The sequence below is a fragment of the Notamacropus eugenii genome, chromosome 6 (genome assembly GCF_028372415.1).
Source record: "Notamacropus eugenii isolate mMacEug1 chromosome 6, mMacEug1.pri_v2, whole genome shotgun sequence".
Classification (NCBI taxonomy): domain Eukaryota; kingdom Metazoa; phylum Chordata; class Mammalia; order Diprotodontia; family Macropodidae; genus Notamacropus; species Notamacropus eugenii.
Window position 1 is genome coordinate 212,050,491 of NC_092877.1, and position 14,471 is coordinate 212,064,961.

Below are 14,471 nucleotides of genomic sequence, written 5' to 3' on the forward strand. Positions count from 1 at the left end.
CCTATTTGTCTCAGTTTCCATATCTGTAAAATAAGCTAGAGAAGGAAATGGCAAACCACTCTAGTATCTCGGCTAAGAAAACCCCAAATGGGGTCACCAAGAGCTGGACATGACTGAACAAATGTACTTATTTATTTTGACTAAGTATACTTCTTTGTTACAAGGCATGTCCCTCTAACATGGGGTCAGAGGGCAGGAGAGGGAGCCACTGGGAAGCCAGAAGAGGAGATTAAAATAAATGAAAAAGAATTGAGGTGATGTTGACCAAAAGGACAACTGGATCCAGAATCTAGTCTGAGTCCTGGGCTGGACACCTTGACACATGTCAATGCCCAAAGGACAAAAACTTAAGCAGCTACCTCATGAGTCTATTAGGAGGCTCAGAGGAGATAGTATATATAAAAGGTTTTAGAAATTTTAACGTGTTACATAAATATGAGTTATTATCATTAGCAATAGTAACAATCAGATCATGAGCAGAATTTGCCTGCATACTGTCACCAAGGGCACAGCTCTGCTGCTAAGGGCACACGTTCTTTTATTCTATCGCTTCTCCATCTTCTGAGTTGATATTGGGGAGATAGAGGGGAGGGCAAGGGGAGTAAATGCTGATAGATTGTTAAATGACTTTTAAAAGTAGGCTGTGAAGTCAAGAGGCTAAAACCAAGGTCCCTACCACAGATATTTGACTTTCACTAGAAAGTCTGTGGAGTTGAAAATTGATGGACCGGCTTATCCAAGTAATATTTAGAGTCTGGCATAAGCTGAGGGGCCTAAGAAAGAAAGTACAGGCAGAGTTTTGAGGAAGATGAGAATGGTGTTGGTAGAAGACAGCCTCTGGTTTGTAAAGGTTACACACACACACACACACACACACACACACACACACACACACACACGTATACACACACAGACACGCACACGCAAACAGATACACAGACACAGACAGACACACAGACAGACACAGACACACAGACAGACACACAGACAGACACACACATAGACACAGACACACACAGACACAGACACACACACAAACAGACACAGAAACACAGACACAGACACACAGACACACAGACACACATAGACACAGACACAGACACACACACAGAAACAGGCACACACACAGATACAGACACAGAGACAGACACACAGACATAGACACAGACACACAGACACACACAGACACATACACACACACACACACACACATAGACACAGACACACAGACACCCACTCACACAGACACAGACATGCACCCCTCCTATGAGATGAGCTGTAAAGTACACACTATACCTTTGGAAACCCTCCACTGCATTGCCGTTACACTAGCACAAAAGTCCATTCAGGTCAGAAATCAAAACCAGTGTTTTTCACTTTGCATTTGCTGCTACTATTCTTATTTTGCTACTAAATATTTTGGGGGATAATTTCCTTCCAGTTCTAGATAATAATTCTATGATCCTCTAAAGGAATATCTGCAAATAGAGATTCAATTGCCTAGCCAAACTAATAGTTTTGTGGGTGTGCTGGGAAATGTTTAACAACGGACTTGGGAACACAGTACACCTTTATGTATAATCTGCGTTACTGACATTCTCTCCATCCCTTTCTTTCCTTTCAAGAAAACAGTAAAATAAATCCTGATTTGTAGCAGTTGCTAAAGATGTAAATATTCACACTAAAAAATTAACAATCTGCTCTTGAAAGTTGGTTCAAGCTGGTTTCACCTATCACACTCCTAGCTTTTTTGCTAAAAAAAAAAAAAGAAAATTGAGATATAACCATGTGTACCTATGTGCAGAGTGGTCAGTGCAGAATTCAAGAGGGCAGTGTGTGTGTGTATGTGTTTGTATACACACAGATGTGTGTGTATGTATGCATGTACCTATACACACGCTTACAATGTTGTTGTCCAGTTGTTTCAGTCATGTCCAACTCTTCCTTGACCCCATTTGGGATTTTCTTGGCAAAGATACTGCAGTGATTTGTAATTTCCTTCTTCAGCTCATTTTACAGATGAGAAAATGGAGGCAAACAGGGTGAAGTGACTTACCCAGGGTCACACAGCTAAGTGCCTAAGGCCAGATTTGAACTCAGGAAGATGAGTCTTCCAGACTTCAGGCCTGGTGCTCTATCTACTGTACCACTTAAGCCCATATATATGCATGTATAATTACATTTATATGTTTCACGTTTTAAACTATGCTCAAATATATAATCCATCACGCCAGAAGTAGGAATTCCGCAGATACTAGCTAGGCAAAGAAAAGTTACGTTCCTATAATACTGCTGAATTTCCTCATGATCACTTGCAGTTATACTCTAAGTTTTGATGTGTTGGAAGTTTGATTTAAAAAAAATTTAAGTGCCCTGGTTTCACAAGGCTTATAAATCTGGCCATAAAGGTGGCACTAGGAACCAGAGATCTTAACCATCTACCATCATTCTGCAGACGTTTTAAAACTAAGACAACATAAAGCCCGAAATATTTAGGGTTTTCTTTTAAACCAACAATTACTAGGGGCATGATTTTCTAGGAGGGTTGCAAGATAGATTGATAATGGGAATGCTGACACATTTGCCCTGTTCTGCTTCTCTTGAGAATTTGTAATTTTCATTTTTATTTAAGAGATCCTATGACATCTTGCACAATACTGGATGTTTCTTTGTTTCAGTATTACCATTTCCTCAATTAGTCCTCTTTCTAATTGACTATAAAGAATATATTGACTGACAAGGTAAAGAAGACTAGGCATCCAAACTTGGTGGTCTCTTTCTCTAATGAACTTAAGTTACAATGAGGGCTAGTCACAGAGGCGGCATGGCCAAGTGGATGAAGATTCAGTCTTAGAGTCCAAAAGAACAAGATTCACGTCTTTGCCTTGACACACCAAAGCCATATGCTTCTGGATAATTCACTTAAATTTTCAGTATCCCTGGAAACTCTCTAAGCCTATTGGAGACAAGGTGCTGATCTATATTGCTGGGAGAATCCCTTATTCTTATGAAATCATAAATTCAGTTAAAAAAAAGCACCTCCAAAGCCCCACCAAAACCCCAAACCAAACAAAACCCCCTAAAATAGTGTCAAGTAGATCTTAGCTTAAACAGTGAAGTAAGCTAAGGTGGTTTTGTGGCCTCTGCACTCTAAGGTTTTCCTCTTGGTTCTCCATCTTCAGTCTTCTGGACACCAAATATTCTCATGCTACATAAGTTCAAATCTGGTCTCAGAGACTTAATAGCTGTGTGATCCTGGCCAAGTCACTTAACCCTGTTTACCTCAGTTTCCTCTTCTGTAAAATAAGCTGGAGAAGGAAATGACAAATCACTCCAGCATTCTTGCCAAGAATATCTCAAATGAGGTCATGAAGAGTCATACATGACTGAAACTACTGTACAAAAGGAAAGGAGCTTTGGGTTTAGAGCCCGGAACACCAGAGTTCAAATCCTGATCCTTCCATTTACTATGTATGTGATCATAAGTAAATTTGTCCATATCTCTGGGCCTCAATTTTCTTATCTGTAAAATAAGGGAGTTAGGTCAGATCTAGCTATGAGTTCCTACTAACAGAATATGGCTCAGGTGATAGCTGGGGTTTGGAGCAATAATTCAGAGGTCTATACTGAGAGTTAAGGGATAGGGTATACATGATTTGAGAAGATGCCTTGGGAGCTCCCATTGTTACGATTCACTTTAGCATCGCTCCATCCTCTAAACCTGCTAACACTTGATCTCCTTGATCAAAACTTGTACCATGTCTCATTTCCTCAGAACTTTGCTTTGTGAATGACAAAAAGTTATTTTGTATTTTAGTGTTAATAGATAAAATCAAGTTAATGTGTTCTTCCAGATAATGTTTGACTTTGCTAGGAGACACTTCAGATACTTCAGTCAGGCTATTTGATGTGATGATGGATCATCAGCTTCCTTCCAGTCATATTATAAGTGCAAACTGCCATTCTGTCTATGATTGGGACTGCCACCTGGCTCCTTACGTACCCTCTCGACAGAAAATGTCATTTGTATACTCATCTTGATATGGACCAAGTAATGGTGAATGCTTTCTATATTTCAATGAGCTATGTAAATAAGTCTTTGGCATTCAGTAGGACTTTATAATGCAATCCTTTATTAAGTTCCAGGGCTTTGGACTCTAAATGCCAATTTAGTATACATTTGCATATTTAAATTGACCCCAGGTTCAGACTATGTCAAATAAAATTAATGCAAGCCAGCTTGTCAGACCAATATTAATAAGATTACATGCAGCGAACACATAATGGGTTTTTAAAGCCATTCATTTGAAATGCATCTCAAATCATGTATATCCTGTCTCTTAACTCTCAGTATAGACCTCTGAATTATTGGTCCAAACCCCAGCTATCACCTGAGCCATATTCTGTTAGTAGGAACTCATAGCTAGATCTGACCTAACTCCCTTATTTTACAGATAAGAAAATTGAGGCCCAGAAATATGAACAAATTTACTTACGGTCACTTACATAGTAAATGGGAGGATCAGAATTTGATCTCTGGTATTCTGGCTCTAAACCCAAAGCTCCATTTTTATTGCTCAGTAGTTTCAGTCATGTATGACTCTTCATGACCTCATTTGAGATATTCTTGGCAAAGAATGCTGGAGTGGTTTGTCATTTCCTTCTCCAGGTTATTTTACAAAAGAGGAAACTGAGGTAAACAGGGTTAAGTGACTTGCCCAGGATCACACAGCTATTAAGTCTCTGAGGCCAGATTTGAACTCATGTCTTCCTGGCAGGACCAGTGTTCTATCTGTTGTACCACCTAGCTGCCCAAAGCTCTTTCAATTATTGTATACCTAGGAGGACAAAGTTCCTTTCTTTCTCCTTCACCTTCAGTTTGAAAAAACAAAATAGACCACATTGAACTAAGTTAGAGGATGCAAACAGATAATGTTATCATTATCATCATGAAAAACATCTTAGTTTGACTCTGGAACTAAACAGGGGAACTCATTATGGTAGAACTCGGACAATGCTGTTGTATTCTTTCATCTACAGTTGGAATTATAGCTGATGGTGAGATAATGCTTCAAGTTTTACAAACCACTTGACATACAATACCACATTTGACCTTTACAGTAATCCTCTAAAGTAAGTCCTATGGGTATTACTATCATCCCCATTTTATCAATGAGAAAATGATTTCAGTGAGGATAAGAAACTTGTCCATGGTTATATATACACACAAGCAGACACATATACACACATACACACATTCCTAACTATGTATAACGATGGACAGTTTCCTTAACCTCACTGAGACCATCTATACGTTCATATAAAATGATGTGCTTACTATATAGTTTTACATACATATCTATGAAAAACTATAGTTTATATACCAAAAACTATATGTATTATATAAAACCACACACATACATAGCACTCAAGACAAGAGCTGAGCTAAGGTCTCTTCTTATTCTTTCTATCTCACCAGACTACTTCTGTAATATATTACAATGCCTCTTTACATGCAACATAAGGAAATTCAAGAAATCCATTAGGATTAAAAAGTCCTACTAATGTCTCTAGTATCAAAGGAGAGTTGTTGCTCTTACCCTTCAAATAATGATTTACTGAAAAGATTTACCTCTAAATCCTTGAGGTCCCCTATTTCCTGGTTCTCCTTTCAACCCTGGAATTCCAGGCAATCCAGGATCTCCTGGGAGACCAGTTTGTGCACCTAATACTTCTCCAGGTAGTCCTTTCTGTCCTGCTGGTCCTACAGCACCTGGTAGTCCTGTAGAGCCTGGATTTCCATCCAGCCCAGGAAGCCCTGTTGCACCTTTGGATCCTCTGGGTCCAACAAATCCTAAAAGAAAAAATGGATAACCACTGTAGCTATTGGTTATGAGTAACACAGTCTAAAAAATACATCAGAAATGTGATTGAAATGGAACAGCTTTGCAAAGGACATATACTTTTTGGTGGAGTTGTGAATTGGTCCAACCATTCTGGAAAACAATTTGAAACTATGCCCCCAAAGTTATTAAGCCAGGTATATCCTTTTGACTCAAATATATCACCACTAGACCTTTCCCCCAAAGAGGTCAAAGAAAGAGAAAAAGGACCCACATGTACAAAAAATATTTGTAGCAACTTTTGAGGTTATACAAAGAACTGGGAACTAAGATGGCACTCATTGGAGAGCGGATGGTCAAATTACAGTATATGAATGTAATGGAATTTTACTATGCCATAAGAAAAGATGAAAGGGGTAGTTTCAGGGAAGCCCAGTTTTATGATCTGATGTGAATGAACAGAAAGAACCCAGTGCAGGAAAGAGACAAACCAGAGAGCTTTGAAAGTCATATTTTATTATATTCTTATATACTTCAAAGGAAAAGTAAGCTGAACGAGACAGATTTACAGTTTCATGTACAACCCACATTATCTGTTCTACTTTCTTAAGGAAATTCTAATTTTATTTGTTCTTTGTTAAACAAACCAAAAACCCCCCAAAGAGCATGTCTAGACTAGGCACCTCTCCCCTTGATCTATCTTTGGACCTTCTGTAGCCACTTTGAATGAAGCAGTTCTTATAAAATAATGAGTGTTCTGTCCTCAGGGCCTCTTCTTGCTCCTTCATTTTCTGTTCATAATACTACCATTTGTAGAGTTTTTTTTTCAGCTATCAGAATCTTATTCAGCTATTATGTAGTTTTCTGTTTTAAAAAAGTAAACAGAAAAGACCGAAACAGGGTATGACCTGTCTTGTTCGACGTGAATGTGTGCTTGCTATAAACTTGTCAATATAAAATCAAAGGCAGATAAGAATGATCATGGAACTTAGAGCTAGAATGTCTTGGATTATAGATTTCTGTCTGGTGACCAATCTCTAATAGTAGTTTTTTTTGGAGACTTTTTTCAATAAAGAATTAATTAATGGTCCTTTGTGTGAAATTTACTGTAAAAAAAAGCCAGCTATGATACACTCACATGGAGAGGCGCTGGACGTCACATGCTTGAATAATTATGCAACGTACTGCTACCAGGGGGTCAAATTACTCCATCACATTGCTTCTTTCTTAATGCCCTGAACGCTGATTGACCTCAAATGGAATGTAGCATCTGAATGCTGACAGGAAGATATTTAGCAAGAGAAAAGGGTTTTTTTGGTCATTACTAACTGCTCTGTAGAATTTCATAATCATGTCAAAAGTTTTGCAATGTGCAGATACATAGTAGGAAATTATTAAATACTGAGAATGAAGTCACAGTGCATACAGCATTTTGTGCCCATTTTTAACAAAAGATACGCAATGCATGGTGTTGGGGGATTTTCTCAGGGTCACATTACTCTAGGAGAATTGGCAACTGGAAGGTGAATTCACTACTAGACCAACAGGTATGAGTAAAATAAAGAAAAGTAAAAGTTCTGTTTTAATTGAGCGTTACTTAAGCTGTCTCCTATTTTTAAAAGTTTTACTGAAGTGATTCACTTGCATAATAAAAGAAAGCACATCTTCTCTACCCTTTATGGGAATGTTAAGAGTGATTAGATCCAGTATGATGGGAAAATGGAGTTAACCTTTCATTGGCCTTATATATCTGGATCTGATTTTCTACCTATGTTGTTAAAACTGGCTTATACCAGCAATTGACTTTGAGTGGAGTGAGGGAGGGCTGTGCAGGTCACCAGCCTCACGTTCTCCTCCAGAGCCATCTGGATCGAGTGGCCAGATGTTCATCAGGATGACTGGAGATGGCCCAGAATGAAAAATGGGCCCTTTTAAGCTAAGATATTCTCAAGCTCTCACTTTGAGTGAGGTAATACCCATTCAGTGAATAGGTCTGTTCAAGGAGTGGCCCCTTTAATATAAAAAAATCAAATTGGGAAGGGAAGATCCTTAGGGTTAGTGGCCAAAAGAGAAACAGTTACTATTGACATTCACTCTGAGCCAGGAGGGCCTCCAAAATAACCATTAAAGTGGTGCTTGGGCAGGGACCTATTGTTGTCCAATTCATGAGATCCACAGTGAATTGGGTTTAAACCTTGGTCTTTGAGAAAGAAATCTAGCCAGTAAACCCCAAGTTAACTAGGTAGCTTTCAGCCATCAAAATTTACCTTCCTTTGGGCTGAATATCCAGAAGACAGAAGAATAGGAAAAAAGGAGAGGAGAGAAGAGGAGAGGAGAGGATACAAAAGTAAAATCAATGGAACTTGGAACTTGATTAGATATAGAAAACTGGGGGAGGGAGCAGGGAGGTGAGAGTGATGACACATAGATCGCAAGTCTGGGTGACTGGGAAGATGGTGCTACACTCAACAGTCATAGGAAAGTTAGGAAGGGGAGAAGTTTGGGGAGGTGAAAAGATAATGAGTTTAGATGCTTATAAGATGCCCGGTTTGAAGTAATTAAAGATTTGCAAATGGAGGTCAAGAGAAAGACTAATGCTGCACAAATGTATCTCAGAATCATCAGCACTGAGATGATAGTTGAATCCACTGAAGTTTATGAGATAACTAAGTAAAATGTAGTATAGAAGGAGAAGATGGGCCAGAATAAGGCACTGGGGGACACCTATGGTTTGAGGGTGAGACTGGGATGAAAATCCAGTGACAGAGGCTGAAAAAGGGTAGTCAGATAGGTAGGAGACAGCAGTCACTAAAACCTAAAGAGAAGAGAGTCTTAGGGAGAAGGTGATCCATAGTGTCGAAGGTTGCAGAGAAGTCAAGAAGGATGAGGACTGAGAAAAGGACATTAGACTGGCCAATTCAGAAGTCACCGGTAACTTTCAGTTAAATGACAGCGTTTGAAAACCAGACTACAGAGACCTCAGATGAGAGTAAGAGGCAAATGAAAGGACCAACTGGACACGACCTTCTCAAGATATTTAACCACAAAAGAGAGGGGAGATATAGGAAAACAGCTCGTGGGGAAGGATATAGATCCAATGAGGAGTTTTTGAGGATGAGGAAGGAAACAGGTGCATTTGCAGATAGTAAGGAAGGATCTCCCTAATCCTGGATGCCATGTTTTTCTTCTTTTTTAAATGTAGCCTCAGACTACAGCTACTTTCTTATTTTCGGTATCACAACTTCAATTCATGTTGAACTTGTAGTTCACTAATATTTTGAGATTATTTTCTAGAAATAGAGTGAATGTCAATAGTAACTGTTTCTCTTTTGGCCACTAACCCTAAGGATCTTCCCTTCCCAATTTGATTTTTTTATATTAAAGGGGCCACTCCTTGAACAGACCTATTCACTGAATGGGTATTACCTCCCTTATCTAGTACTTGAGAAGTTGATTTTTTTTTTGACTGCTCAAAAAATAAAACTACAGGCTGAAGGCTCCCCACCCCTGCACTAGATGCCGATCCCACAACATCGGCATAATGAAATGCTGACATGCTAGATTTTTTCCCCTGGAAATTGGCAAATGAGTGGATTGTGGTGGTAACAAAATACAGACCTTTTTAATGTCCAACATGGGCTTGGCACCACTCAAAATGATGAAAGGACAACCTGTACCATTAATATTAATGAACACTTGGGAGATTTATGCTTTTATCCAAAAGTTTAAAATTAACTAGAGGAACTTGACTTAGGGAAAACCTTTACTATTTCTTTGAACTAGTGTTTGCCCTCTTCTGTATAAGTTCTGTAAGTATTTTCCATAAAAATTCAGAGTTAGACAAAGAAAAACTTTACATACAGGTCAATATCTGAGCTTATTCCATGAAAGAGTCAACCATGTTTACTCAACAGACAAATAGTAAGCAGACAAAAGAAACATTTAAATGATAAAGAAAAAATGGAGATATGTTTACTGTAGAAAAAAATAGAAATCACTTTTTGGAGACCAATGGGTTGGGTGTGATGTGTGTCTTGTTACCTGGTGGGCCTGGAAATCCTTCACGACCTGCTTCCCCTTGGAATCCTTTGAGTCCAGCAAATCCATCTGTGCCTGGGAATCCTGGGATCCCCCTTTGACCTTTAGCACCTAAAAGACCCAAACAAACAACAAGTCAGATTTGTGTAGGTTTGGAAGGGATAGGACAAAAAGCAGTTCAACTCATGATACTTAACGTGATCATTTTTCAATGTTAGCAACAGAGGTCAGTGGAAAGAGGACTGGATTTGGTTTCAGAGAAAGGGGTTTGAATCTTAGCTTTGCTACTTGTTTGAAGAGATCGCTTAACTTCTTTGGGTCCTCAGTTAGGATCCTAACTAATCCTATGATGGAGGAGATAATAAGTTGTTGTTCAATCATGTCTGACTCTTTGTGACCCCATTTGGGATTTTCTTAGCAAAGACAGTGGACTGGTTTGCTACTTCCTTTTGCAGCTCATTTTGCAGATGAAGGAACTGAGACAAGCAGGGTTAAGTGACTTGCCCAGGGTCACACAGCTAGTAAGTACCTGAAGCCAGATCTGAACTCAGGAAAATGAGTCTTCCTAACTCCAGGCCTGCTACTCTATCCACTGTGCCACTTAGACACCTCAAAATAATGAGTGGCATTAAAAACTGCAGGATTTTAAAAACAATTTACAGCATTCAGAAAAATACTTACCTACAAAGATACTAGTAAGACTAATACCCAAATACAAATCTAACACTCACAACCAAGGCCTTCAAAACAACCACCCTGTTCATCAACTATCCAATTCAGCTTCAGGAAACAGGTGCTAGGTGGGTGGTGGTGCCAGGCCTTGGGTGCAGCCTACTGAATGCCGAAGCAGAAATAGTATGGACAGAAAACAACCGCCAAAATTTCCGTCCTCTGTAGGTGGGTTGCAGTAAGGGAAGTAGCGGTGGGTAGAAGTCTACAGAAAAGCAAGGGGTTCACGTCCTGGGTCTGGGTATTATTTTCAATACTGAAAAGCACTTAGAGCATTTTATTATTTGGTTCCCTTCCAAAGAGAGAACATTTTTTTCAGTGGGGACAAGGAAGTGGGTGTGGGTGGACCCCCTTTGTCTAAAGAAAGACTAGCTCCAGATAAAGGTCTGCCACATAGTTGGGCATCACTCTGCACACATGCTCACACTGCATGTGTGTGACCTCACTCGGGAGCAGTCACAGAGTCACAGAGCAGTCACAAGTGTGATACTACTGTCATCTTTGCATCTCAGACCAATTCTTCCTTAACTTAATTCCTGGCTCTAAGACATTTTCAAGGGCTCTCCTGTGCCATGGGGATGATGATAGAGGCCTTAAAGGTCTCTATGACAGGAAGGGATACAGTTATATTTGGATTTCTGACAGATCTGATATACATAGCATAATGGCTTGATAGCCTTAACCAATGATAAAATAATCTGGCATCTTCTTTATTTACATAAACATAATATATTATAAAATATAACATAATAAATAATATAAGTTATTAGCTGTTGGGATAATCAAGGGTTGGATGTTTTAGGAGAGGTTTGGAACACAGAGGAAAATTTCCTCAAAACTGGAAATATATTCCCAAGAGCAAGAAACAAAATTTTCTACAAACAAAATTCATTTTATTGAAGATTCTCCCTGTATTTTAGTACAAATAAATTCATTAGATGCATGGCTAATGTTAGGAGAGATAGAAACAATAGTCTCCTACATGTGACTGATTGTGAAGGTTTTTCATCCTAATGTCTGGACCCAGAACTCCACATAGGACACTCGGAAGATATTCGTTGTTTGTGATGAAGATGATGACCCTTGTTAGGTCAAGGAATTGTGGGATTCAACTATTATATTTCAAATTTACTGATGGTTATGAAAAATGGGAGAGAATTGGACCCCTTAAAAACATCCTTATTTTATCCTAATAGTAATTAGTACAGAACAAAGAAGACTATTGACCCAAATCGGGTTTGCTCTCATACCATAACACTGGGAGAAGGCTAAAGGGACAGAGTTAACTATAAGAGGCACTTAACGATCAAATTCCTTTGGCTGAGATGCGAAGCTGCTACAATCAGCTCTTCCTCTAACTTCTAAGTCTTATCTCAAATCACCTCCCATTCCAGCCGTCCTGACCCACTGGACCCAGATGGCTCAGGAGGAGGAAGTGAGGCTGGTGACCTTGCACAGCCCTCCCTCATTCAAATCAAAGTCAACGGCAAGTAGTGTCATCATCTTGATGTCATGGTCCTCTTTGAGAAAGAAGGACAAAAACCCAATCACATAGTCTGTGTTTCAGTCCAACTGATCTACTTTCCATTCTTTCTAAACATGCCCTGAGCTTTCTCACCTCTGCGCCCTAAACCTAAAATGTCCTCCCTCCCCCACTTTGCTTCATTAAATTCTTTAACAAACTCAAATCATTTGCTACTTCCCCAAGAAGCCTTCTCTAATCTCCTTTGTTAGTAACAGAATTTCTGACACTTTGGAGGTTATGTAACATTTTGCTTTGTACTTTTCTAATATATTATAAATTACTTTGAATTAAAGCTATTTTGGTATCCACTGTACCTCCAACTGGACTATACATGTCTTGAGGTCAGGGATTGTGTATTAGTGACACTTTCTGGCTCCCTAGGTGTGGCCTTCACAGCAGGCAATTAATTTTGCGTATATGGGACATAATAGAAAATAGGAACTTTCATTATTTTAGCATTATTAACTGGAAAGAAATGGACTTTGTGGCATACCTTTATCAACTTGTAATAACTTCAGAGATTTAAAAAAAAATTTATGTAAATTTATCTTCCAGATATATTACTGGAGTGGTTTGCCATTTCCTTTTCCAAATAAGGAAAGTGGGGCAAACAGGTTTAAGTGACTTGCCCAGGGTCACACAGCTATGAAGTCCCTGAGTCCAGATTTGAACTCGGGAAGCTCTTCTGGACTCTATGCCCAGCACTCTATCTACTGTGCCACCTAGCTGCCCTCCTAAATGTATTGTTTATCTTTCCTCTACTTCACAGGATTATACCAGTGTGGCAACTTTTGGCAGCACACTCTTCCTATAACTTTGTTTATATTATAATGTTCTAAACAATTTTTGGGTATATTTTCTTTATAATCAGAAAATTAATTTTTCTTTTTCTAGTTTAAGTTAGAAAATATAATTTCAAAATACACCTCCCTTTCTTCTCTGCAGAGATAGGGGACGATGTATGTGAAACACTGCATATCCGTTTAGATTTGTTTGACGCTTTGACGGGTTTGGCTGAACTGCTTTTTTTCTTTCTTTTTTCCTCTTTGTTATTAGGGGAAGTTTCTTGGTAGCAAAGGGGCCAATACATTTGGAAATGAAAGAGATGTAAACGTGAAAGATAGCAATCCAAATTTTAAAAAAAGGCAATGCATTGTCAAGCTCGGTATTTTTAATGATCAACATTTAAATGGAAAAGATAAAGCCACTTTGGGTTTCTTTCTTGAGAGTTGCAGCTTTAAGAGCAAAATAAACATACTGTCCACAAATGAGAGTTTCTTACTTTGTTTTTCAAAGAAAGTTATGTCTGTGTAACCAGTCCTGGCCGATCTCACACTGGTTCAGCACTTCCAAGCTCTTTCTCACATCTTCACTGTCTCTTATTATCCAGAGTCAGTCCTTCCAAATCTTGCTTTTATACTTTGAATAAAAACTGGTCCTCCAAGCAAGGAATCTCCAAACACTTAGGCACATTTCAATCCTGGAGGGTTAGTGGTGCCTACTTTTGCTGCACAGTTCTCTAAAATCAACTGGAATTATGCTCAAGAACAGGACACAAATCGGTGTTGATCCCTTACAAGGGGCCTCCCTGACCATGTCCAGGGGAATTCTGTTAATCAATGGAGAAATATGGAGCCCCAGAATCCCGTGACACCTGTACTGTGCTGAGCCTGTCTAACCGAATCGCTGGGAGAAAGAGAACAGAGAGTACACTGCGAGTCTCTGTACAGAAATCATTACACAGATCAACGAAAGCCCTAAATCACAAGTCTCAGTATGTACCTGGCAGCAGCCCGTATTTACATTGTGTAACCAACTCAATAGGAATGAGGAACTGAAGCCTTTCTCTGGGTATGCATAGCTGTTATTGGTCTCTCTGGGGCAGTACTACTGTATAATGAAAGGAAGCCATATGAAAGCAGATAAATCTTTGCACTCTGGTAATTTGTACAGATCTGATTCATAAAAAGTTCTCTTTACTATCTGCAAGGGTGGAGCAAGATATCTAAGTCCCTTTCGGCCTTTAGAATTCTAGGATTATAGGTAATTTTCAACAGAAACTTGTAAAGTTTTCCCAACTGCATTCTGTAAGCACTAAGAAAATAAATTTTTTCCCATGGAGAACTCTACTCAAAAGCATGTGGTATCTTCTATCTTGTACTAACCAATCCAACTACAATTAATATTGATTTCATTAATAAGGGATGAATTTGGGATAGAAATGCTGTTCCCCTGGGGAAAAAAAAGCAATAAAGCACCAAATTAAATAGCTCAAATTAATTAAGCTTGAGATGCAAACTTTTCCCTGTGTCAACACATAATGAACTCACTTTTCT

General features: G+C 38.9%; 1 protein-coding gene across 2 annotated transcripts in view; it reads right to left on the reverse strand.

Moving 5' to 3' along the window:
• Positions 1-14,471, reverse strand: part of COL4A2 (collagen type IV alpha 2 chain) — a 287,494-nt gene that overhangs the window by 48,121 nt on the left and 224,902 nt on the right. For both annotated transcript variants that reach the window (XM_072621981.1, XM_072621982.1), the window contains exons 28-29: positions 9,885-9,992; positions 5,633-5,854 (exon numbers count right to left, since the gene is read on the reverse strand). In XM_072621981.1, coding sequence (XP_072478082.1) covers positions 5,633-5,854; positions 9,885-9,992 — 330 coding nt within the window. The remainder of the gene's footprint in view (positions 1-5,632; positions 5,855-9,884; positions 9,993-14,471) is intronic.